This window comes from Xenopus tropicalis, chromosome 6 (assembly GCF_000004195.4).
Source record: "Xenopus tropicalis strain Nigerian chromosome 6, UCB_Xtro_10.0, whole genome shotgun sequence".
In the NCBI taxonomy this organism is placed as follows: Eukaryota; Metazoa; Chordata; class Amphibia; order Anura; family Pipidae; genus Xenopus; species Xenopus tropicalis.
The window spans coordinates 59,290,204-59,316,958 of record NC_030682.2 but is presented as its reverse complement, the minus strand read 5'-3'; the positions used below and the strand labels follow the sequence as shown (position 1 = coordinate 59,316,958).

Genomic DNA, 26,755 nt, shown 5'->3' with positions numbered 1-26,755 from the left:
ATCTCTTGTATTTTCAAGTGACCGCAATGGCACTTCAGACCCTATTTCAATTAATTTTATTTTGAGAAGCTGATGCTTCAGAGTTTTTTCATTGTGATCTCTGTTACAGCAGAAAATATGCTGCCATAACAGGAGCCATTTTAGAAAGCAATGGGAAAGTTACGGAGAATACTAGAAAAACATTTTTTAGAAAATGTAATCAGAGTAGTATCAGAGTAGATCATTCTGTCTATTGAAAAGTGAATTTGAATGTCCCTTGTCTGCCCTTATGCTTACCCTACTTTATCCAAGTGTATTGTCTATCTAGGTTCTGGTAACCTGGTAAATAGATATGTTTCCTAGGAAACTGCCATAGAAAAGGAACCCCATATTGCTGTACAACATAGATTAATGTAAAAAACTACTGCTTAAATGTAGCTTTAAAGAAAAAAGAAGCATTAAGGTAACTCCAATATTTTTGTTGTGAACCTTCAAAAAGCAAAATTTCAGACTGCATTTGCCATAATAATTCCTGGACACCATGCAACTTGAAATCTATGAAAATTATCACCTTGAGTTGAACTCAAATTGACACAATCACAGTTGATAACTTTTGTAATTTCTTAAAAGCTATGATGCCAATGTTCTTCATCACCTTTTTTGTTAGACCCTTAAGCAAAAGGCAAGTGGTAAGGGGAATACGTATTTCTGAGGAACACCTAGTTGTGCTTGCTTATAACCCAATCTAATATATATATAATTGAGATGAATGGAAAGAAAAGCTAGAAAGTGAAAGAAAGGCTGAAATGGTGATAGAATAAAGGGATATAATTAGTCAATAAACATCCAACCCTTTGATGCTACATTTGTTGCAGAAGTATAACACCTTTTGGCCAGCCCATTTTACATTCAAGTGTCACCAGTACTGCTGAATTGTACAAAATTGGAATTATCTGGCAGACCATCACTTTTTTGTGCTATTTTCAGATACTCATTGTGTATGACTCAGACATCATTCATGAAGCTCCAAAGACACTGACGGCCCAAACCAGCCACATAGCCAAAACAAACACACTGCAGGCGGCTTCACCTCAATTTATGGAGGGTTTGGCCATTTAAGGAACAAAAAGGCTGCTTCAATGGGCATTGTTGGCCTCTATTAATTCCAATTCCATGTCTTGGCAAATACTCATCTAATGGAATGGAAAGGTTCATCATGTGATTGTAATAACCTTTCTTAAAAGCAGTGGTTCTTTATTTGAAAGGAAAAGGAGCTTTCTGAAAATAGATATTGAAATTACACCTATGCATGTAAGGTTTATTCCCTTGACTCCCTTTCCCCAGTTTATGTTCATATGGCTATAAACAATATATATAGGAGCTCATGTATTTATTTTCAAGGAAGGGGACTGGATTAGCAAGGTAGAAAAATCTCACTTGGACTTTTTGCCTTGTTTTTTTTTTAGTGTTGTTTTTGTTGATCTCAGCCTAAAACTGGCCAAGCTTTCAATTTTCTTTAAGAAAAAAAAATCTTTAATTCCTGAGAATTTGGCATCTCTGTGTAACAGCTGGCCCTCTGGTGTGCCCTGATATACCCATTCCAGCATAAGGGCAGTACAGCAGAACTAGATTATCCTGGAAAAATCATATTGTTAGGAAGATGTGGGATCAATATTTTGTCATTGCTTGACATTGCCTACAGTATTCAGTTTTACAGTATCTTATCAACCACAGCTTTATGTTGTTTAATGTCATTATCAATATTGCATTTCCGAAAGCGAGGTACTGAGTCTTAAATTTAAAAGACTAATCTCGTGCTTTCTCTGCAGATGTAAAAAGTCTGTAAAATACCCTGAAATCTCTAAGGTTGACAAAGACATCTGTGTTCTCTGTAACAAAGGAAATTCTTAAAGATATCTGATAAGGCCTGGCCAAAACAAAAAATGACATTGACACGCTTGAGAAAAATAAAGAGGAAGTTAAACAAAGAAAGGCAAGGAGGAACAAATGTTCAGCACTCCAGAGAAAAATAGTTTATTTTTAAAATAGTGGAATTGTGTATTCAGGCAAATCATTTAATATTTGCTCCATAAAAACACAATATGGAGACTCAGATTCAGTCACTGCAATAATTTTTAACACTCATTGGGTTATAACATAAAACCATGTGCCTGAAAATGCCTGAAAACCATGTGCAATACTAATTTAAAGAATAAACCAAATACAGGTATAGGACCCATTATCCAGAATGCTTGGGACCAAGGGTATTCCGGATAAGGGATCTTTCCGTAATTTGGATCTCCATACCTTAAGTCTACTAAAAAATCAATAAAACATTAATTTAACCCAATAGGATTGTTTTGCATCCAAAAAGGATTATTTATATCTAAGTTGGAATCAATTACAAGGTACTGTTATATTACTACAGAGAAAAAGGAAATCAGTTTTAAAATTCTGAATTATTTGATTAAAATGGAGTCTATGGGAGACAGGGTTTCCGTAATTCGGAGCTTTCTGGATAAGGGGTTTCCAGATAAGGGATCCCATACCTTTACAAACTAAATGTCAAACCATTTTCCCCAATTCCACCCAGTTGACCTGTTATCTGGAAACCCCTTATCCAAAAAGCTCGGAACAGGAAGGCCATCTCCCATAGACTCCATTTTTAACAAATAACTGAAATTTTTAAAAATGATTTTTTTACCAAGAAATAACTCATCCTAATTGGAGGCAAAACAATCCTTTTGGGTTTAAATTTTTTCTTAGTAGACTTCAGGTATAGAGATCCAAATTACAGAAGTATTTATTATGCAGAAAACCCAAGGTCCCAAGCATTCTGGATAATATATACCTGTACATTCAAATCAGCTCTGATGCTACAGGCCTTTGCTTTCTCTGAAACCAATGGTGCCTTTGTATGCAGCATATGCACAGCGACAGTTATCCTGTTATCCAGGGGCCCCAATCACGTCATCTCCCTTCCACCCCCGCGCACATGCGCATTTGCTAACCGCCCCCCCCCGCGCATTCACGCATGCACATTCACGCATGCTTTTTAAATCTTTTTAGTGTGGCTTTGCATATGCTGCATCCAAATTTGTGCCGCCATAGGCCCAGGACTTTGTGCCCTCGCCACAAATCCGGGCCTGCATATGCAGTTATCTGTCCAAAACTGCATGCCCTACAGACTTTCTTCCAAGCGACATAATTTTTAGAGACAAAAAAACTTAAATTAAAGACAATTAAAACTAAATCCACAATTTTTGGATTCAGTTGAATACTGAACGCACCACAAAAGATTCAGTCAAATCTCAACTGCATCCGAACCCTAATTTGCATTTGCAAAATCCAAAAATGCAACAAAAATTGTCACCTTCAGTTGTCCAGATATTAAGGCATTAGATTCATTTCCCCCAGGCTCTAGGATTTGGCCCGTTTTGAATACTGCTAAAAAAAAATGCTGAGATTTGGCCAATCCAAACTGAATAAGGAATTTGGGACATTCCTACTTATTTGCACTATTAGTTTGCATCCCATTCCCTCCTGATTTGCATTGCTTTTGCAGGAAAAAAAATTAGTTCTGACTGTATCACAGCCAAAGATTAGTGGCATTCTTTGCAGCTGCCATTTTGGCCACATTACTTACAGAAAGTCAAGATGTTGTCAGTGAACAGTGCTGCCAATCTCTGTGTACTCTGCCTTTATACAGGGGCAGAGTAACATTTTCCAAGAGGGCACCAGGGACGCAAGTCAATAGTATATATATTACATGTAGCCAGGGCCATATTTATATATAGGCACCCAGGGGCATGTGCCTAGGGTGGCATCTTTAGGGGGCAGCCCTTGGGTACCTATATATTAAATAGAATTTCAGTAAAGAGAAACTTCCCCAGCCGCTGGCAGATCATACCAGTAAAAATCGGCAGCGGAGCTGGGGGGTGAAGGTATGGATTGGGGGGCGGTGTGTGGCTACAGTGATGGCACTTCCACCAGAAGTGACATCAAGGACAGCCGTGCAGGTGACATCACTTCCGCACCCAGGGGACGTGTTTAGGTCTGGTTTTGAGGGTGGCACCGGACCTAAATACAGCCCTGCACATAGCCTTGTCATATTCTTTAAAATGAGATTTATTAAAAATGCATGTTTAAAGGAGGAGTTATATTTGACATTTTGCAAGGTTCATTAATGGGCAGGGACTTCCCTATTTCAGAAGAAGTAGCTATTCAGTCAGCCCCTTCAAAGCACTCTTACCGCAAATATTTCTACAGGCTTTTAAAATTTATATTTTTATAGGCTATAATGACATGCCATTTTATGTTATATTATGGAAACATGAAGAAAAACACTTGCAAAATTAACTAAACTCATTTTTGCATGCATCCTTTACATTTCATAGTGCAAAACATATCATATGATGAGGGTGACAGTACAATACATTAAATAATTGGTCCAGGTACCTAGCAACTACTCTTTTGTCTGACATAGTAACCAAAACATCAACTGCCTATTTATTAGAGGATTTATTAGTAATGAAGCTAGAACAAAAAATGAATGTGAAAAAGCAGCATTAATATTTGTTTTTTTACTTGCAGGGATTGGGCCAATGTAAATTATATTGTTGGGAAAGACATTTAATGATTGATGGTCTTTTTAGCATAGGACAACCCTGGGAAGAAGTTATTGTATAGCGTTTAATTGTGGCATAGAGTGGGCGGCAATACCTTTTAGTGCCGAGAGCGAAAGCAGAAGGGTGGGAGAGGGAACACTAATATTGGTATATGTCATTATGGAAGCAAACTGTTACAGTGTTTCAAAATACACTTTGAATACAATTTGGGGTGAACCTAGAATGTTTTTTCCTGCTTGCAGAGCATCCATGAAAAAGGGAAATTATTATTATGTGTATAGCTTACCTTACCTATTCACAAACACTGCTATTCATATTTACAGTAATTCTGCCATACAAACAGTACTTGTCACCCGCCAGTGGATATAGCAACCAAATACATTAAAAGAGAAAAGGCACAAAATGAAAGTCACCTGGAACCATCCTAAAACAGATCCAAATAGATTTGCTTGAAAGAGAGTAATTTTTGTTTTCAGTGTTTTATTTCTCAGTATATACTGTACAGATATGGGATCTGTTATCCAGAATGCTGGGGGCCTGGGATTTTTTGCATAAGAATTTTTCTGTAATTTGGATCACCATACCTTAAGTCTACTTTAAAACATTTAAATATTAAATTCACCTAATGGGATTGTTTTGCCGCACCTTTGTTAGGATCAAATACAAGCTACTGTTTTATTATAACAGAGGAAAAGTAATTATTACTTATTTGCTCACAATTGACATTATTGGATATTGCCTTCCTGTAAACTATAAGGGATCCATTCCATATAGTTTGAGGGTTTAATGGGTGAGATTTAACAGAGATGGAATCTAAAATACAGGAATAGGATGTGAGAGGAAATGATGTGGCTGCGACTAAAAATAATGTTCCCCAAACAAAGCTGCACTGGGTTTTTAGTATTCTTAATTCCTGTACACTAACATGCTCTATTATGGATTGGCATCTGATACTGTTGCTCATGTTTTATACTGCCTACTAGACTGTTGGGCTCCTACCCAGGTATCTCAAAAAGGGTGACAGTGTTTTTTGGTGAAGGTAGTTAGTATGCCAACCAAAAAATTCTAAAAGTAGAATTTGTAAGCTGTTTGGTAAGCTGTTTGATGAAGAAAATAGATCCTTAAATTAAACTTTGGCAAATGTCTACATTTTCATGAAAATCACATTCCAGCATGAGGTAGGTGAAAAGTAGTAAACAACTACTGCAGGAGTCATTGGGGCCGATTCAGTAAAGGTCGATAACGCTTATTGCATGCTTTTTTGCAGTAAAAAGTATGCGATTCATCAAAAGTATTGATTCATCAACGTTATTTCACATGTGTTAAAATGCACATTACCGCAATGAATTATTTTTAATGCATTGCGGTAATTATCGAATGGAAAGAATACTAACGCATGATTCACAAAAGCATATGAAGCGTTAAACGAGCTAAATATCGTGATAATCTGTGCTAATATTAACACCTAATTGGGGGAGGCTGTACTTAAACAACATTGTGATTTTTGAGCATTTGTGAAGACAAGAGTCATGCATCCTCGAGTTTTCAGAGAAAGGTCCACTCTAGAGGGTTAACAGAGGAGGAAATAGTGAAGCGCTGCAGACTAAATAGAGCTGCAAAATGCAGCCTGTATGAGGTACTGGAGCCTTATCTGCAGCCACTAACACACAGAAGCCATGCCGTTCCTGGCATGGTTAAACTTTTGTGCTCCCTGCATTTTTTTGCCACGGGAAGTTTTCTAAAGGTTTGTAGGGATCTACGGGGGAGTGTCACAGCCCACGTTCTCATGGTGCCTTGGCCAGGTCCTGGATGCCATACGTTCGGTGTCTGGCAATTTCATTTCCCACCAATAGATATGAGTGGAACAGCATCAAAAGGCAGTTTTATGGTGTGAGTGTCATCCCCAATGCGTTAGGTGCCATAGATTGCACCCACGTGGCATTAAATCCCCCCCAAGACAGGGTGCATGTATTCAGGAACAGGAAAAGTTACCATTCCCTGAATATACAAGTGGTATGTGACGCGAGCATGAACATCAGGAGCATCATGTCTGGATTTCCAGGCTCCTCACATGATGCTTACGTCCTAAGGCAGTCCGGGTTTTATGATGGTTTTCAAACCAGACAAATACCTCACGGGTGGCTTTTAGGTAAGTATTTGTGTCATGTCTAGCACAACTTGTCACATTTGCTTTCTGTCAACCCAGGGCCTGCCTGCCATAAGCAATTGCAAAAGGGCCCTCTTTTGACAGTGGGAGAGTCAAAGCAGCTACTTGTAGTGTCACCTATCAGTCTCACACTGTCACATCTGTTGCAAAAGGGCCCTCTTTTGACAGAGGGAGACTGGAAGCAGCTTATTTGTTTTCAGCATCTTATTACATCTTATTTTATTTCAGTAGATGCTGGCTACCCTTGCTGTAGGTGGCTGATCACCCCCATTCACAGGCCGCGTACACAGGCTGAATGTGCTTTTAACGAAGCACATGTCAGAGCGCAGTCTTTGATCGAGAGAACTTTTGGGGTTCTTAAAAGCCACTTCCGCTGCCTGGACAAGTCGGGAGGCAGCCTCATGTACAGCCCCACTAAAGTTGCCCAGATAGTTGTAGCGTGTGCTGTACTGCACAATCTGGCTTACCGGCATGGTTTACCTGTGTTTGTGGCTGAGGACCTGGATGGCCCAATCCATCCCATCCATCCTGTCCAAAGTGCGGATGACAGAGAGAATCAAGTCCGGGCAGAAATCGTTAACAATTACTTTTCCTGTAAGTACCTACAATCTTTAATCCCATAAAAAAGAAACACAAAACAACTTCTCAAACAAAACTGTTTTTATTTTCAGTGAAAATAGTTGCATGCTTACAAAAGAAATGCTCCTTTCTTTTATTTCTCACAGCAGTAGTGAGTGGCAACTAAGGCTCATGTTGCTTTGAGCAGGTGATTCCCCCACCCCCAACACAAATAGCAAAAAACAAAATGTTTATAATATTTATTTATAAAATGTTTATTTACAAAGCACTATAAGCACATAGGACTAATATGTATTAATATTCTTGTTTAATACCAAATTTGCCCCAGAAAATTCCAAAACTCAAAGATTACTTACAAATTGTAAAATACCATTTTGCTTGCAAAATCAAGGAAACAGGGACATTTCTTTTTTTTTAAGCACCTGTCTAGTTGGAGCTGCAGAAGTGGTTGCTGAACTATCAGCATTATCTTTAGTAGTAGAGCGTGTTGGCATTACTTGTTTGGAGAACAGTTATCAAGTTTTTGTTCATTTCCTGTTGTGCATGAGTCATGTTCTCTAAAAGGGAATTTTGTTTTTCCAACAAAGCAATTTTTTGTTGCTGGACCTTCAAGTGTTCCTCATGCAGGTTTAACATAGCTGCCTCGTATGAGGCTTGTCGTGCCTGACTGTCATTATAAAAAAAAGGTAAAATGTTTTGCCATACAGAGTGCAAGGGCAAAAACAAGTTGAAAAGATTGACTGTCCAAAAGTACAAGATGAACTGACTGCACTTAACCCAGCAAGACACACTTGTCCAATAACACACCTATCTTATTAGCAATACACTGCACTCCTGTAATTAAAGCACTTGTAATATACACAGACACAATTCACTCTCATGCCATTGCATAAGCCTGACACAAAACACATGTCCTCCAAAATTAGGAAACAATATTACCTGGAATGGTAGAAACTGAGGATCGTCTGCCTTTGCTTCTGCCAGGTGGTGGTAAGGGTGAATCTGTTTAACAAAACGTATTTCATTAATATTAAGCTTCTCTGCAAGAGAAAATTCACTTGTATTAATGTCGTATAATGTAGCCAGGCCTCTCTTCCTCACTGTCACTGCTGGATAAATTTCCCGGGACAGAAGTAGGAATACTTGCAGGTGTTGGTTTTGTAAGTGTCCCTTCATGTGCAGCTTTGGTGGTGTGGGATAAATCATTCATGTAGAACCTGCTTGGTTCATGTAGGCTTTCAATTTTCCTTTTTGGCCTCTATTGGTGTTCTACAATGTGCCTGTGTCGCCTCTCAGATTGCTCACCTTGCTCTCAGATTGCTTACCTTGGTGTTCCCTTAGTTTTGCCACCTTTTTCAGACTGCCACTGCTGGCTTCAACATCGATCTGCAACACTTGACTCGTCTTGCCTTGCTTTGCCAATTGCGCACCTGCACCTTCCGCTCTCTCCATCTCTACACTCACAGCGGAACTGCACAAAATGGTGTTAGTCATGTGGTACACAACGCGTTACACTTGGGTGCAGGATATCGCTAGTTAATATCGAATGCGTAATATATAGCTCACAACTGAAATTACCGTACGAAATCGCTCATCGCCAGATAAAATACACAAAGAACATCGCTTCCTAATTATGACAGCTGTCCTTTTAGTGAATTGAGCGTTAAGTCGCAAAAAATAAGAAGTGATACATTTTTTAATGAATGCTATATATAGCACTTATTTTATCGACCTTTAGTGAATCGGCCCCATTGTGTTAGTAATTAAATATTTGGAAATGTTAATGCAGTTTTGTTTTATTTCACAGCTTGTAAACACCTTTGGTATCCAGCTAAGAGTTGTTCAGTTGTTGTTATAGGGATTTTTGTCCACACTTCCTTGCAGACCACTTCTAATTCTAGATCTTCTTGAGCTGTCTTGCATGTTCAAGATTTATCCACAAATTTTCTGTGATATTTAAGTCAGGGGACTGTGAGGTAATGACCTGTGTGGGTCCAGTTGGCCAGACTTGTACCCGACCTGTGAGGCCCCCCTTCCAGACCTGCAACCTGACTTTACCCTCAATGGGTTAACTTACCTTCTGACCCTGTAACTTGCAAAACTGAATGTGACATCACCCTGAGTTGGAAGTGACCTCACTCTGAAGGCGGATCAAGCAGATAAAAGTAAAAAATAGCATTATCATCAGGGGTGGCTGGGTGGGCATACTTCTGTGGGTACCCACAGATTATCTTGTTGTTGGAGCCACCCCTGCTTCAGCTTCTTGGCTGACTGTTTCACATTAGCATTCCGAATTTTGTGATATTTATTGGAATTCTTACTTCCCTCTATATGTACAATTCTACAAACAAACCTTTGATGATTGTGGCAAAGGAGTTTACAACACTTGTAAAACAAAGTCCTCTTTACAACACTTGTTTCAAAAAAGGCCTCTTGCTTGTCTAGATGCTGTTTTCTATCCCTTGGATGTTGACATTTGTTATAATGTGACAGGTAAGGCTTCCTCCCGATGGCTATTCCATGCAGATCCACTGCAACCTGGAACAGAGAAGCACTGCTCCTGTTTCAGCCAAACCTTCCTGAGGGTCCTTTGTAGTAATGTAAGGGTTTGCTAGCATAGGAACAATTCTCTTGGTCTTGCTTTTCCAGATCATCCCATGACTATTGTGTTTCCCTTAAATTGCCTTTTGTTGATGACATTATGAAAAGTGGAAATTACACTAGAAGCGTTTAATAAATGTCACAATTACTATTTTCATTGTTTCTATATTTTGTTTCTATGTTTTAAAGTTTATGAAATAAAATTTAACTCCACATTAACATTTGCAAAAATGTTAGGGTGTCATTCGTGGCCATGGCGGGGCGCAAGTGCAAGAGCACTAAGAGGTGCAAGGCTCCACCCACCTCCACCTCTGCACTGAGTTCTGCATTGAGCATAGGATGAAAAATCTAGAAGTCAGTGAAAAATGCAGCAACAGGACAGAGACAGCTAGCCCTATACTCTTGCCATTCCATTTCTTTCTGTGGGTCTCTGTGCTTCAGAATGGAGAAAAGAGGCCTGCACCTATTTGCCCAATGCACTGGCCAAATTGCAAAAAAATGGCCAATTATGGCACTTTGACACTGTGTGGGGCATGTACATGAGGCTTCCTGTTTTTTATAACACTGATTCTTGATGTCGTTTTTTACTACTATTTACTTACAAATACACTAAGGGGCAGATTTACTAATCCACGAATCCGAATCCCGAAAGGGAAAAAATCGTATTGGAAACGAAAATTGTGTGACTTTTTCGTCGCCGTTGCGATTTTTCGTATTTGTTGCGACTTTTTTGTCGCCGTCGCGACTTTATCGTATTTTGCACAACTTTTTCGTCACCGTCGCGATTTTTTCATATTGAGCGATAGTAAACGGCGGAAAAACCAATCCGAAAAAGTTGCGGAAAATATACGAAAAAGTCGCGGCGATGATGAAAAGATCGCGGGACATACAAAAAAGGCGCGACGGCAACGAAAAAGTAAAACAAAATACTGATCATTACGCAAAAAACGCATTCGGACACCTTCGGACCGTTCGTGGATTAGTAAATCTCCTCCTAAGTATTTAATTTAGCCATAAGTGCCCAAAGTCCAGAGTTAATGGAAGTAATGACCCCATTGCCACCATTTCTGCCTCTGGTGTTGTGCTGAAAGAGAAGCTTTTAGCTTTGCTGCAGTATAATTGGTTTCAGTCACTTGTCGCTGCTTGCTCTCTCCATTTATACCTGCAGAAAAGTTGGTACCTCCATTTTAATAATACAGATGTGCAAAGTAAATACTGTTCAAAATCACTTTAACCTATTCAGTGCCAGCTGATTTGCCTCGTCAATGGCCTCATAAACTTGCTTTTATTAAAAGTGACCCTGATTCTTTAAATGATCTGGCTTCCTTATTTTAGATTAAGTTTTCCGGATTTGTTATGTATATGTACATGTATATTTTTTCAAAACAATGACTTAACAGCACTTAAAGGGCAGTGATACAAAGGGTGATTTTGATCATTTTGTCCCACACTGAGGTGACAAAATTATTCAAATTGCTTGTGCTTTTGCCCTGAAAGTGCTATCATTTTGGTTTTTTTTGCCTTCCTTCTTCTTCCCACAAAACATTTGCTTCTACGTCCACTTCACTTTCACCAGTCAAACCCTGGTTTTACATTCCCTCGTTTTACATTTTTCCAGATGTTACTTTTCTTTTTTATACAGTATCTTTATGTTTTAATGCATTTCAATGGGGGCATTTCCTAGTTTTAAGTTGGTTTTCCTGCATGTCATAATTTTGTCAAATTTTCCTTAAAAAGCTCCCCACATCTCCCGTGTGAATGTTACTTTTCCCGCATTGAGTCTTTTTTTGGGGGAGTTTACACTGTTTTTGACTTGCAAGGTATCCTTAAAGCCAATATAGTAGCAAATACACTGCTACAGATGATGATACTAATTATATCCTATATGTGTATGATCTGGTAGGGTTTGAGCTTGACTAAAATACACTGTGGAGTGGGACATACACTCACGTCCTTTTTACTTCATGTTGTATCTTTCTTGCTTATGCTCTTTCCATAGTCTTCACTAATCCCCACTTCTACTCCAGTCTCTGTACACTGCCTATTATATCTATCACACATACTGTACTTCCCTAACTCTCACACAGATACTTAGAATATCTGTTCTTTTTCTCATGTCACCACTTTCCATATAGATCTATAGGAAGCATATTGCCTAAAGTATGCATAGTGGAACATTTCTAAACCGAGTTCCATCTGTTGCAACTGTATTGTCTTGTCATGAGTGTTATGCGTAGATCACAGTGACAGGGATATTTTCACAACACCAAACCTTTACAAAGTGAAATGTGCTAGACATCTCAGCCATATACATATTGGGGTTAACAATGGGAGGCTAATTAACTAAGCTGGAACAAAATAGACCTGGGAATAGTATACAAAAATATCATCAGACTGCAGACCTAGCAACCATGTATGCAGACCTAGCAACCTTGTCAGTTCCTCCTTAATGGCATCTACAGGCCATCTCGGGGTCTAGAAATACATAACAATGTCCAGTTGCTCCACTTAACACATGAGGACCAACTTTGAAGGAAAGCCTTCTCAGAGGCAGTCTCTGGCTTCTCAAGGCTTCTCAGAGGAGGTGAAACAAACCTTGCTTAGAGCAAGAAAATCTACCACATCAAAAATGTACTCCGAATTGTGGAAACATGGGAAAACAAACCACAATCTTAAAGTTGTATTCCAATAGATATTACAATCTCAAAATTACTGTTGATGTGGAACAACATGCAGGGGCCAAGGATCCTTCAAGAGAATTTTTTTCTATATCCCCGCATAAAACTTTTTCCTCCCTTTCTCTCTGGGCACTGAATAGCTTTTGTACATTCCCAGATGTCTACACTGACAGGATAGGCCAGGCCTTCCTTGCATAAAAGGGATTTTCTTATGGCAAATCTTTTTTTTCCTAGGCTGTTTTTGTAGTAGAGTTGTTGACGGTTTATATGTTTTCGTAACATGCTACCTAAATTTGTGCTTCCTTTGTTCCATTTATTCCAACATAGTTTTGCGTATGTGAATGTTGGCTATCTTTTATCAATCTCTATGACGTCTGGCCTTGAAGAATATGGCAGACGTTAAGGTGTTTCATTTGTTTGGGTCTGTCCTGCTTCACTCTGTATGGAAGACTGACTATCAATACCATTTTCCTACAGTGTCACAGATGCTTTCCCTCAATTCCCTGTAATTGTTTCACTTGTCTCCCTTTTGTCTGTACTACTTATTAATTTACTGACTTGCTTAGCAACATTATTTTTCTCTCTCTAAACATTTCCTTGGCTCTCTCACCAACAACCTCAAATTTTTCAGTTCATCACTAGCCATCACAAACCTTATGATTATGATATGTGCTGCTTAATAACACCTACATGCAAAAAATCTTGATTGCAAGGGAGTGGGTTGACTAAATATCAGTATACAGGTATATCACAAATAAAAGAAGCTGTATAACAAAAACAAGGAGGTTTGGAGGAGTCTTTCTTGTAAATATTTCTTGTCAACAAAGAAAGTCCATTACATTTTAGATATAAGGCACTTACATTCTCTCTTGTCATGTGTTGCATAATGCAGAGCAGTGAACAGAAATTGCAGCAATTTAGGAAGGGTTAAAGGCCAAAGATGAAAAATCAGGATGGATTTTCTCTTAATTGAAACTCATACAAGCATATATATATATATATATATATATATATATATATATATATATATATATATATATATATGTAGCTACATGTAAAGATACCATATATATATATATAGTTATAGTTCACATATTTTAGCATAAAGCGGTTAAACAGCCTCAGTGCTACAGTAGTAACTAGACCTCTTGTCGTCTTTTAGCTCTTCTAGCAAGTAAACTTTTTTTTTATATTAACCTACATTTGACTCTACATTGAGAATGTGCATGTGATCATATGTTGCTAAATTACAGTTCCCAGCATTCCAACCGTTGAAAGGACCACTATTGATAAGTAAATGTATTGTTCTTCTTGGCTCTGCTTGAGGTAAACTTTCTTATCTCTTTCCCGCTATCATTTCTGTAATTACATTTTCTCCAGGATACAGTGGTTTATATGAGAATAATGGAAATCCTGCTCATTTCAGATAAAGGATCATTGCACGGCAAGTTTGCCTTTTGTTTGTTTGTTCTATGGCAAAAAGGAAGCAGTCACGCGAGTACCAGGAAATAAATCCCAAATGATGTAAAACGAGCATCTGAAGTTGAAAAATAAAGCAGACTATGAAAGCATTCCAAGGCTAATTAAGTATAAATAAAATACTACCGGTATATGCTTTTGGAAGTGCAGAGACCCGGTGTCATTGATCAAGGCATATTCAGTGGGCCAACTTTTTTTAGGAATTCATTATTTGCATACATTTTCAAAACCAGGGGCAGTTAACGTTTATTTCTAACCTTACAGCAGTTACTTACAACATGTTGCTCACCAACACCTTGAATGTTGCACCCAGTGGCCTCAAAGTAGGTGCTAGGTTGTAATAGATCAAAATGTACTGACAAACAGAACCTCCTTTAGCCAATCATAGTCCATATTTTGCACCCCTAGGAACTTTTTTATTTATGCCTGTGTTGCTCCCCAACTCTTTTTACATTCAAATGTGGCTCACTGGCAAAAAATGTTGGGGACCTCTGCCTTACAGTGTTCACATGCAAAGTGCAGACAAACCAATTCAAACAGGCACTCATATAACCCCCATATACAATACAAGGCACAAATGGGGTTATGTAATAAAAGGCACTAAGTTTGCCCAGGAGCTCCTGGGCAAACTTAGTGCCTTTTATTACACATGGGGGAAAGTTAGCTTTAAGCATTAGCAACCAATAAGATGATTACTTCTAAACGGGTGAACAAGAAAAGTACTTTTTGTTTGGTTGCAGCAGGCAGCAAACTTTGCACTGTATGTTAAATTAGTAATTATGCTTAAAAACATACTTTTGTACTTAGCATTAACACATTTTTAGTAGGTGTAGTTTAACTATTTTATTGAAAATTAGAATTTTAACTCCCACAAAGCTTTATAGCTCTTGAAGACATAAACTCAAAACTCTTCTGCATTATATAAACTTAAAGGGGTTGTTCACCTTTAAGTTAACTTTTAGTATGATTCAGAGAGTATTATTGTATCATGTAGAGAGAATATTCTGAGACAATTTTCAGTTGGTCTTCATTTTTTATTTGTTGTAGTTTTTTAGTTAAGTTTAGTTTAATTTTGTTAACTTTTTGTTCAGCAGCTCTCCTTTCAGCACCTATCTGTTTGCTAGGGTCCAAATTACCTTAGCAACCAGGGAGTGGTTGGAATGAGAGACTGGTATATGAATAGGAGAGAAGATGAATAGAAAAATAAGTTGTAAAATGTAACAATGACAATAATAAAACTGTAGCCTCACAGAGCAATAGTTTTTCAGCTGCTGGGGTCATCAACCCCCATTTGAAAGCTGCAAAGAGTTAGAAGAAGAAGGCAAATAATTAAAAAACTATACAAAATAAATCATGAAGACCAACTGAAAAGTTGCTTAGAATAGGCCATTCAATAACAAACTGAAAGTTAAAGCAATACTGCATGGGAAAACATGTTTTCTCCATTGAAATCTATTTTTTAAAAGCACAAACAAAATTTCCCATAGTCATATTTTTTATTTCCCAGAGTGCCGCAGCCATGTGACCTGTGCTCTGATAAACTTCAGCCACTCTTTACTGCTGAACTGCATGTTGGAGTGATATCACTCCCTCCCTTACTCCCCCTCCAGCTGCTGATCAGCAGACCAATGGGAAGATAACAAAATAGCAGCTAGCTGACACCTGTATTGCTAAATGTGATAGATATTAGAATAGCACTCAATAGAAAAAAAATCAAGTCTAGCTCATAACTCTTCTAGTTACATGGGAGTAGGAGAAACAAGGTTACCAGAAAGCAGTTCTAATGTGTAGCGCTGGCTCCTTCTGAAAGCTCAGACTCAGGCTCAATGCACTGAGATGGCTGCCTACACACCAATATTTCATCTAAAAAATACATTTGTTGGTTCAAGAATAACATTTTAAATGGTAGAGTGAATTATTTGCTATGTAAACAGTGTAATTTAGAAATAAAAACTGCACCATAAAAATCAGTTTCCCTATAACATAAAGGTAAACCACCATTTTATTAAAGCTAGGGTGAAAAGAGAAAATAACAGTTTAATATTATAAATGAAATATCTGTCTAGAGCAGTGGTTCTCAACCTTCCTAATGCCTTTAATACAGTTCCTCACATTGTGGTGACCCCCAGCCATAAAATTATTCCTAAGACCATCGGGAATATGTGTTTTCCAATGGTCCAATTAGGCGACCCCTGTGAAAGGGTCATTCAACCCCCAAAGGGGTCCCGACCCACAGGTTGAGAACCACTGGTCTAGGGCAGCTTTTCTGTTTCTCAGGAGACCCATAATAAGTCAGGAAAAGTAAGATTTGCATCTCAAGAATTGTTTTTGAATTAATTATGCAATTCATTTGAATTATTTAGATCTACTTTTAAATTATCATAATGTTGTGTGGTAAGATTTTATACTGTATTACATGGAATCATGGAGACCCATGCATCAATGCAAGAAAACCAAATTAAAATGTAATCTTTTCAATAACTTTTCCTTGTTTCTGTCCCTTTTTCCTTGCTTACTTTCCATCCATGTAAACCATTTTGATCCAGACAACCCATTCACTTACCTGATTTATTTTTTGAACAACTTTTTTTGTCAAATTTTGAAATGGCTGCAAAAAAATCCATGCATTCACAGATTGTTTCACCTATTTGTCATTGTATTTGCTCAGCTCAGATTCACAAACCTCATACATGATTGATTCTAATCCCCACCCACCTAAGGATATGGGATTTTTCCTTAGCTTTGAATAAGAACATTTGAAATAATGCTACTGCCCTGAGTTCAAAAACAAATATACAGTTGCCTGACAATACAAAGTCAAGGACATCTTCATGTTTTACCTCTTTTAACACTTCCTCAGGATTGACTGAGATGTGACCTTTGACAACTGAATCATTTCCCTTTCCATAAGAAACAATTCTTTGTGTTGTCCTTTGTTAATGACCAGTTTAACCTTTCACAATGATGAAGACTGTACTGAACTGAACAGTAAAAACAATGCTTGTCTCAGATATTTTAGTAATTTCTGGGTTTCGACATTTTGCGCAATATTGTTTTAATCAGATAATTAATTGCAATATGTTTGTATGATTGAGGTAGCACAAGGTATTTATAGATTAAACCCTGCACCATTTGGTACCTTGTCACAATCTAATTTTTAATGATCTTGCTCTGTTTATGAATTTCATTTCTCCCTAGATATTTGCAATTTCTTTAAAGTTGTCCATCTGCTCATTACTTTTATTGGCCTATGACCAGGATATCATTCTTGTTCCCTGCATCATTTAAATGGAATGATCCTTGAAAGTATTTAATTCCCAAAAGATTGTTTATGTGTGTTCCAGCTTTCTCTGTCTACCCTTTGTGTTGAGAAAGTGTTTGTCGATTCATTTTGTTTGCTTGTTGTTTTTTTTCATTTTCCAGCCCTGTGACAGAACACCCACTTGCTAAAATGCAGTCAAATTGCTATGGGTTTTGTCCACAATGCAGCATTTTTCTTAGAATTCCACCATTATAACCTGTGCTGACTAAATAGCATGCTATAAAACTTTGGAGTGATTTAACAATGGGAACAATAACTTGTGTATGCTTAAGTAAATCATTCATAGGATGCATTTTATACAGCGTCCATTTAAAATGCAGTTACAGAACTTTTCCATAATTTTTAAAAATTCTTATTTAAGGGACAATAAAGGTCATTTGCCAAGACCCCCTTGAATTTGCAAAGGCATTAAAGAAATGAATAAATAATTAATATATTATGTACTATTGCCCTTCACTGGTAAAAGTTGTGTGTTTGCATCAAAAACCCTACTATAGTTTATATAGACAAAGATGTGTAGCCACGGGGGCAGCCATTCAAATTGAAAAAAGGAGAAAAGGCACAGGTTACATAGCAGATAACAGGTAAGCTGAATAGATTCCCATTGTAATTTACAGCTGCTTATGTAACCTGTGTCTTTCTCCTTTTATTCAGCATTAATGGCTGGCCCGTGGCTACATGGCAGCTTATTTATATAAACTATAGTAAGAACACACATTACTTTTACCAGTGCAGGGCAACAGTACATTATATTTTAATTACATTTTTATTTTTTGGTATTACTGCTCCTTTAAGCAGGCAAAAGCACCTACATGCCAGCCCTCCCACACCTTATGAATACAATGCTGCCTAACTAAGCAAGTTGTATTTGTTGGGGCGGACCCAAACTGGCAGAAGAGTAGGGCACATTGTGCAAAATACATGGGGCCAGATTCAGGTACGAAATCCGACAATTTCTGATGATTGTAAATATCACAAATTCTTTCCATTTGAATACGAAACTTTCGTATGTACGATCCAAAATTTTTGTATCCAAACGATCGTAAATGGCGTGAAAACCTTTCTGACTTTGATCCTTCTGTGCATGATTTTGGAAGCCTCCCATAGGACTCAATGACACTCTGCAACTCCAACCTGGCCCAAAGAAAGTCACGATACCGAAGCTTGAATGAATCCAAAACTTTCGCACTCATTGCAACAAATATGATTTTGTCGCACAAATTGTTGCAAAGTACAAAAAAGTTGCGCAAATTAACACAAAAAACACGCACAGTTCTAAAACGTAGAAAAAATACAATTTTTTTTTATTCAATCGTACTTTGATGAATGTGCCCCATGGTATATTACCCATATTTTTGCACTGGAGAGGCCACTGTGCACCATGCCCTGCAGACCTTGCACCAAGCAAAATGGATTTGGACTAAATCTATGTAATCCTCCTGTTTCCCAGCTGGTATTAAATATTATTTTTGAGTCTACATCACTAAACTACAGCTACAAAGTTAGAACACAAGGGCAGTAAATTCAGTAAAATTGCATAGGCTTAAATGGCCTGGTTTTTAAACTAGAATAAACTGTAATAAGTTTCCAGCAACTGATTTACTGCTGCAGATGAAGAGCCTGTGTTGCCAAATATTATTAAGGCCAGCATTTATCATATAAAAATGGAGTTAGAAATCTCTTAGTCTTGTAAATTCTAATACCTCTAATGGATAACTGTAAGAACAGGTATAGGATCTCTTTTCCAGAAAGCTCCAAATTATAGGAAGATCATCTCCATTTGACTCCACTATGAGCAAATACTTTTTTAAAAATGATTTCCTTTTTGTTTATTATTCCTAGTGCCCCCCATATTCTAAATGCTGCTCCTCCTACAGTTTTAGGGGTACAACACCCAAACTCTCCACACTTATTTGCCCTATAGCAGAGCAGGTTGCTTGTGCTTTTCTAAGTGATCTGGGCCCCCATCTTTTTGTGGCGCTGCTCCAAACACCCCAATTTTCCCATTGACTTTGACAGGGAAGATTTTCAAACTGCTGCCACACTTACAGCTTTGGACCTACACCCCCCAAACTTGAATAACATAATCAAGGGGTCACCCCGAATGAAACAGCAACATTTGTTGGATGACCCCAAAGTAAGAGGGGCCAACAACAGCCAATCAAATTTCACCCATTGACTTTTATGGGGAAATTGAAACTGCTGCCAATCTTACAGCTTTGAGGCTACATTCCCCAAACTTGAATCACATAGTCATGGGGTCAGCCTGAATGAAAATATGATGATTGTTGGATGCCCAAAAGTGGGCAGAGCTGTGAACAGCCAATCAGATTTTACCTATTGACTTGGTGGAAATCCAACCTGCTGCCATTCTCACAGTAATAACACCGGGGTCCCCAAACTTTGCAGAGTTAGGCACCAGGTAACTGCAGTTCAAGGTTAGAAAAAGTGGGTGGAGCCACCAATAGCCAATCAGATTTTACCTATTGAATTTCAGTGGGGAAATTCAGCCTGCTGCCATTGCTGCCGTTCTTTAACTATTAATCCCAGGGTCCAGAGTTGCAGAGTTAGTCACTGGGTAACTGCAGTTACAGGTAAGAAAAAGTGGGTGGAGCCACCAATCAGATGTCACTCATTGACTTTCAGCAGGGAAATTCAGACACTATTAAAACCAGGGTCTCCAAACTTTGCACAGTGGTTTTACTATATAACTGTGGTACAAGGTTAGAAAAAGTGGGCGGAGCCAACAACAGATCAGATTTCATTCAGTGACTTCACATTTTTCTACCCAACAAGAAGTTTGTTCTCAAACTTCCCTTTCTTGTTTAATCATTTGTTTTTAGTAGACTTAAAGTATGGTTATCCAAATTACAGAAAAATCCCTAATCTGGAAAACCCCAGGTCCTGAACATTCTGAATAATATGTCTAATACCTATATTTTGAACTTTGTGTAATTTTGCAACAATCCAGAGTGTGGTTATATTGTCTGTGGTACAGATCCTTTATGTGTCTATATGTATATGAATGAAAACTCAACTCTTACAAGACATTTGTTTACAAAAGAATGTAAAAGTTATATGTGCTGTTTTATGAGACAATCTGCAATCGGTCTGTTTTAAAGAGGACTGGATTCTTAATTCGTATTTCCTAAATAAGGTGCCTAGGTCTAGTAACCAATAGCAGCCTAACAGATGGGTGTTATCAAAGCTGACCAGTAGATTATACCTGCTGACTTTGCAATAGTACCCTTATCAGCAATTTTTAAAAACACCTGTGAATCAGTGTTACCATCAGTCTCCGTCTCTGGGGGCAGGCAATTTTTTGGGGTTTTAAAAATAAATATCTTTATTATATCAAAGTTAACATTGCAAAGCCCATCAAAGTGTTTCAATACCCTGGGGATCATAGTCACGATTATATATATATAACCATAGACATTTAAAATTTGGAACAATTAACTTTGATTTTAACTTTTAGTTAAGTTTGATTTGAATTTGATTTAAATATTACTTGACCCCTGATTATATTTAAAGTTCTCCACAGGGTTCTATGTGTCTTGTATTTCCATTCTTGGCATTCAGTGCAGCAGTGCAACCTCCCTGTAGTAAATAATGCATTTTACTATATACCATGTCCTAAATATGCAGCACATCTACGGCAGTCCTATTTCTAAACTGTACAAATGTCTGTCAGAAGTTATATTTTTAATTGGCAATTAGCCAGCTACCAATTAACCATCCCTCCCTGCCCCCCTGTTTGGGAAATTGAGTAATTTATTCTGCAGGGAGCTGTTCCAGCTGCCCATTTGGAAAACTCGGATACATTAACTTGAACAAGAAGATCTGTGAATTCTTCAAACACGAAAATGTACTCAGTAAAAGCCATGTAGGATTTTTGCCAAACCATCCTGATATATGTATAACATCTTCACCCTGCTTAGCCTCATCAAAAATGTCAAAACACAACTAATAGAAAGCTATTTGTCTGCTTTGTTGATTTCAGGAAAGCTTTTGATATGATGTGACACCCAGACCTATTACTCAAAGTATTAGGCAACTGAATAGGAAAAGATTTGCTGGCCTAAACATAGATACAAACAAAATAGGACTTAATGCCAATAAAGGTATTGCATTTGTAAATCTATAAATACATTTTCCAGGTGCACTGGTCTTCATCTAGCAGTGCGTGTCCTGCAGAGCTTGGCAGATATCCCTTGCCCATTTCTGTACAGAGATGCTACTTACTTGGCTCAAATATACAAGCCCATTTATAAATACATTTATAAAACCAGATAACCACGTGCATGTGCGCATGTGTGTGAAGTCCCTTCTGGAAGTGCGTGTATGCGCATGATGTCACTTTCGTGTACCAGGAAAGATTTTCAGGGGACCCCCAGATTCACTTCACTAGAGGTTGACAGCTCTGTAACTGTGCAATAATATGGTCATACTAAGGATTTGGATAAGCTGCAGAAAAAATATGTGATACTTAAATATCCATAGGAAATGAGTATCTTAAAGGAGAAGGAAAAGGCAAAGTCACTTGGGGGTGCCAAAATGTTAGGCACCCCCAAGTGACTTAGATCGCTTACCTTGTACCCCGGACTGGTGCCCCTGTTAGGAGAAAACAGCACCAGCCCGGGGTACCTGTAGCGCAGCGCTTCCTCCTTCCTGCTTGCGTTTCCTAAAATGCCAGCAGTCGGCGCATGCGCAGTAGAGTGGAAAGCCGACTTCTCTGTTAACGTTCTGCTTTTCACTCTACTGCGCGTGCGCGCGCACTGAAGCAGGAAGTGCTGCAGTTACCTCGGGCTGGTGCTGTTCTCTCCCAACAGGGGCACCGGCCCGAGGTAAAAGGTAGGCGATTTAAGTCACTTGGGGGTGCCTAACATTTTGGCACCCCCAAGTGACTTTGCCTTTCTTTCTCCTTTAATCTAAATCTTATTCCTATCTCAATCTATCAAGGGCTTCAGGACCAGAAATAGACCATTGCTTCTTTTTCTTTAGCCCCAGAGATCTTTTAACTGGTACCCTTAGTTAGGGATCAAGATTAATAGTATGGGCCTGAATGGCAAATGGAAGGTGTCGAGGGGGAAATGGATTTTATTTTATGGTAGAACTTATAAAGGCCTTATATCTGCACAGGCTGACAATCCGCCCCTATGCTTAAAAAATCTTCTAGTTGTGTCTGCATCCGGAAGCACCTGGGTGCAGACACACTCAGCTAATATCCCCCAACAAACGGCAAGTCTCATGTTTGTTGGCGGATATCAGCTGCTTTGCCTGCACCCAGGCTGATTCAATGCTTCCGTGTCCAGAAACAACAATATCTGTACTGTATATAGCCCCAACATGAAGTTTAATGTGGGGAATAAGTTTCCTGGGAGTAATAATGTATACTCATACCTTGTGTCATGTTGGGTAAAATGGTATAACAAACAGCGCACTTCAACAGCAACCAGGAAAGCATTTTATAACTTGTCTTACAGACATTTCAGAATCTCAGGAGAAGTTGCTGAGGTTATCTAACCCATGTTATGTAGAAATGTTAAGTGATTTTTGCCCTGAGCACTGTATGACTGAAAAAACTGTAAGTTTAAGGGGGAGATTTATCTTCATAATTCTTCATGATTCAAGTTTTTTTTGTGTATTTATTAAGTGCCAAAAACCCTGAAAATATAAAAAATCTGTATTTTAAAAGCTTGCAAGTGTCTTTAGAGGTCATTGGGAGTTGTTTTAGGCAAAGTCAACCCATATTTTCAATTACACTTGTTCGAATTTTTAAGTTTTTTCTGAGCGTGTAAACTCGAAAATTTAAGGTATTCAAGTTTTTGGGGTTTTTTGCACAAGCTTTCCTTATTAATAAATAAGCGAGCATTCAATATGCAAGTGTATTCGATATAGAAAAACAAACTTGAATTCACAAACTTGAATTTGTGTGGTGTGTGGAGAGAACACCTGAACACTAGGCTAAATCTGAGGTTGCACATAATCCTAACAGTACTGTATAGATATTTAGCTGGCAGATGCCTATACCACCTATGCACCATCAATGGCTCCACTAATTATTACAATGTTATAGTCTTTATTAAAAAAAAAAAAGGCTTGGGGCCACAGTACTTAAAAAGGGGCCAGTCCTGGGAAACAAATTGTCCATGACCTTTGTACTTTTGTGAAATGTCTCTTTTTTTATATCAATGATATCAGTGAAAACATTGTAAGGGTAATTTATTGGAGACAAGGGGAGGAAGAGCAAGACCCCTAAAGGCCAAAGAGCACACCCTCTAGTTATTATTCTGGCAGCACTTCATTCTCCAATCTTGGTGCAGTGTGTGGCCTCTATCTCTCCCTACTTCTTTGCACACTCCTTTACTAATAATGAATAAGCCCTGTGTGTTAATGGAACTGAAAGAGTATACTAAATCCATTTATTCAATGTATCTTAATCTCAATTACATAAATGTTGATACAGAGCTTAACTCTGGTTATTGGTTGGATGGTTTTGTACAAAATTTTTATGTTCAGTGTATACACCCATTTATTGTACAGCACTGTATATATTATATGTTGGCTCATTATAAATATGTGATGATAACACACGTAACAAAATATATTTTTCTTTTCCTTTGACCTTCACAGGTGCGCAACAGCCCCTGCAACAAAAGTGCAATGAAACACTTATGTTGGAAAATTTCCCAGATTGCCGGAAAGATTTTGAAGAAAATATGAAGAGAGTAAATCCTACCCAGTGGTGTAACCTGACAGAATTCATTATGTAGGAATATTTCCAATTTTTCATTTACTTATTTCATTATATTCATTATAACTTATAATATGTTGTGGATTATAAAAATATTACAGGATATAAGGTGATGAAAAAGTGCCTTATATTATTAGCATCTTTGTTATAAAGAACTACAGAACTGCAAACATTTTTTTTTAAATTGGCATTGTTGCGTCTCATGGGTGCTCATTAGGGGTTACTTTATCCAAAATATTTTAGTAGAGTAAGTGGTCAGTTTAAGAACATTGTACAGGTATAGGACCTATTATCCAGAATGCTCGGGACCAAAGGTATTCCGGATAAGGGGTCTTTCCGTAATTTGGATCTCCATACCTTAAGTCTACTAAAAAATCAATAAATCATTAATTAAACCTGATAGGATTAGTTTGCATCCAATAAGGATTAATTATATCTTAGTTGGGACCAATTACAAGGTACTGTTTTATTACTACTGAGAAAAAGGAAATCAGTTTTAAAATTCTGAATTATTTGATTAAAATGGAGTCTATGGGAGAGAGGCTTTCTGGATAATGGGTTTCCGGATAAGAGATCTCATACCTGTATTCAAAATATGTAAGCTGCAGATATTGAGGAATTTTACTGAAGAGATAGATGATAGCAATTTTGTATAATGTTGGCGTTATTTTTTTTTTTTTTTTTTTAAATGTGTGGATTATAGACAACTGAAATATCAATGTTTCTTAAGACTCATGGATTCTGTAACTTGCTACAACTGATAGCTTTTCTTTCTATTTGCAGGTATTATGACAAATTTTCTAAATGCACGGAAAGTAAAGCTTTGAGTTATGGTTGCTTTTGGCCAAACGGCTTGGCAGAAGAATTTATTACGGGGATCCATAAACATTTCTTTTCAAACTGTACTTCAAATAAAGTGACGTGGGAGGATCCACCTGATGAAATACTTACGACTCTTATTTTGATTCCTGTAGTTTTGATGGCAGCTATGATCAGTGTGGTAGTTTGGTGCAGTAAGAGAGGTGATGTATTTGGATAAACTCTTTTTCCAGCCTCCTCAAACAGTTACTTTGACAAAAAAAAAAATCCTAAAAAGACATTTCCTAAAGCTGAAATTAAATCCAACTTATTACAAGTTTTATTATATTGCTTTGCTAAGGCAAATTCAAGATAAGTATTGTCTCATTATTGACCAAATGTAATAAGGGTGTTAAATAAATAACAGTTTTTTTAAGAATGTTGTTTTTTTATGTTTTTTAAATGGAATAATTTCCTTCATATTTTTTTCTTTTGACTTTTATAATAGATGATGGTAAGTTAAAACAAATTGTTTATATAAACATGGCTTGTTGGTGGGTGTGTAAGCTGTTTAAAATATTTCTGTTGTAAAGTTTCAGTCTCTAGAGAATATGTAAGGTCATAGCCGGAGAACAACAGCAGATGTGGATATTAAATATTTTCTGTCTGATGTAGCACTTAAATGTCTTTTTTATTTGTTTGTTTATTTGTTTTTGTATTATTCTACCATACCAGGGCAAAATATTTTTCTTTGCTGCGTTATGTGACATATGCTGGCATGGCTTTTAATATGCAATGGCTGCCAACTGTGGTTGGATAAACAATTTGCACAGCCTGTGCAGCTACCCCCTGTGGAAACCACCTCTCTGTTTATTAGTAAAGGAGGCAGAGCCCAGACAGTAATTCAGCACATTGGTCTTAAAACTTTTGTTACACAAGGCTTCTGTGCTTACAGTATATTACAGGTACTCAGTATATAATACTGTATATTTGCTCCTGTTTTTTCATAACTGCATTTTAGGCAGCATTAACGGACATGTAAAGTCTATTTTACTGGGGGGCAGTAAAATAGACTAAGCACCGTGCCAGTATCTCATTACATGTGTACCTTATTGCCTGGGATGCCAGTAGAAAGGTAAATAAAATGACAGTGTCGCTCAGACAGTTTTTTCCACAGGCGGTGCAGTTCTCTCCTAACCCCCAAGAGAAATAGACTTAGGACAAGTCTTACGTTTGTTGGCAGATCGATATCTGCAACTGGGTGAATTCAAAGCTTCTGGGTGCAGGCACAATTAGAAGATATTTTAAACAAAGGGGCAAATTGTCAGCCTGTGATTATCCGCTGGCTGACAATCTGCCCTGTTTGCCCCTGCCCTTAAAGGAGAACTAAAGCCTAACTAAAGAAGTAGGCTACAAAGGTTGTACGTTATGTTTTGTGCTTCTATACCAGCCCAAGGCAACCACAGCCCTTTAGATGTAAATATCTGTGCCCCCAAAGATGCCCCAGTAGCCCCATCTTCTATTAGCATCATAGAATTAGCACATTGCAGCTTGGAAACCAGTGCAATTAGCATTATAATTTCAGAATAGCTCAGTAGCATCAACTTATATGACAGACAAAAATGCCATAGGGCATTAGGGGTAATAGCAAATTATCAAGCAGAAAGTAAGGTTGTTACTTTCTGCTTGATAATTTGCTATTACCCCTAATGCCCTATGGCATTTTTAGTCGCCATATTCATTTCTAGGATTTAGTTCTCATTTAAA

The 26,755-nt window shown here is 37.8% G+C and overlaps 1 protein-coding gene across 1 annotated transcript in view; it reads left to right on the top strand.

The window, feature by feature from the left end:
* The window catches only part of ramp3 (receptor (G protein-coupled) activity modifying protein 3), a 56,919-nt gene extending 31,643 nt beyond the window's left edge, over positions 1-25,276 (top strand). The window contains 2 exon segments of the mRNA NM_001113904.1: positions 24,070-24,205; positions 24,974-25,276. Of these exon segments, the coding sequence (NP_001107376.1) occupies positions 24,070-24,205; positions 24,974-25,229 (392 nt within the window). The 3' untranslated portion in view covers positions 25,230-25,276.
* Positions 25,277-26,755: the final 1,479 nt, after the last annotated feature.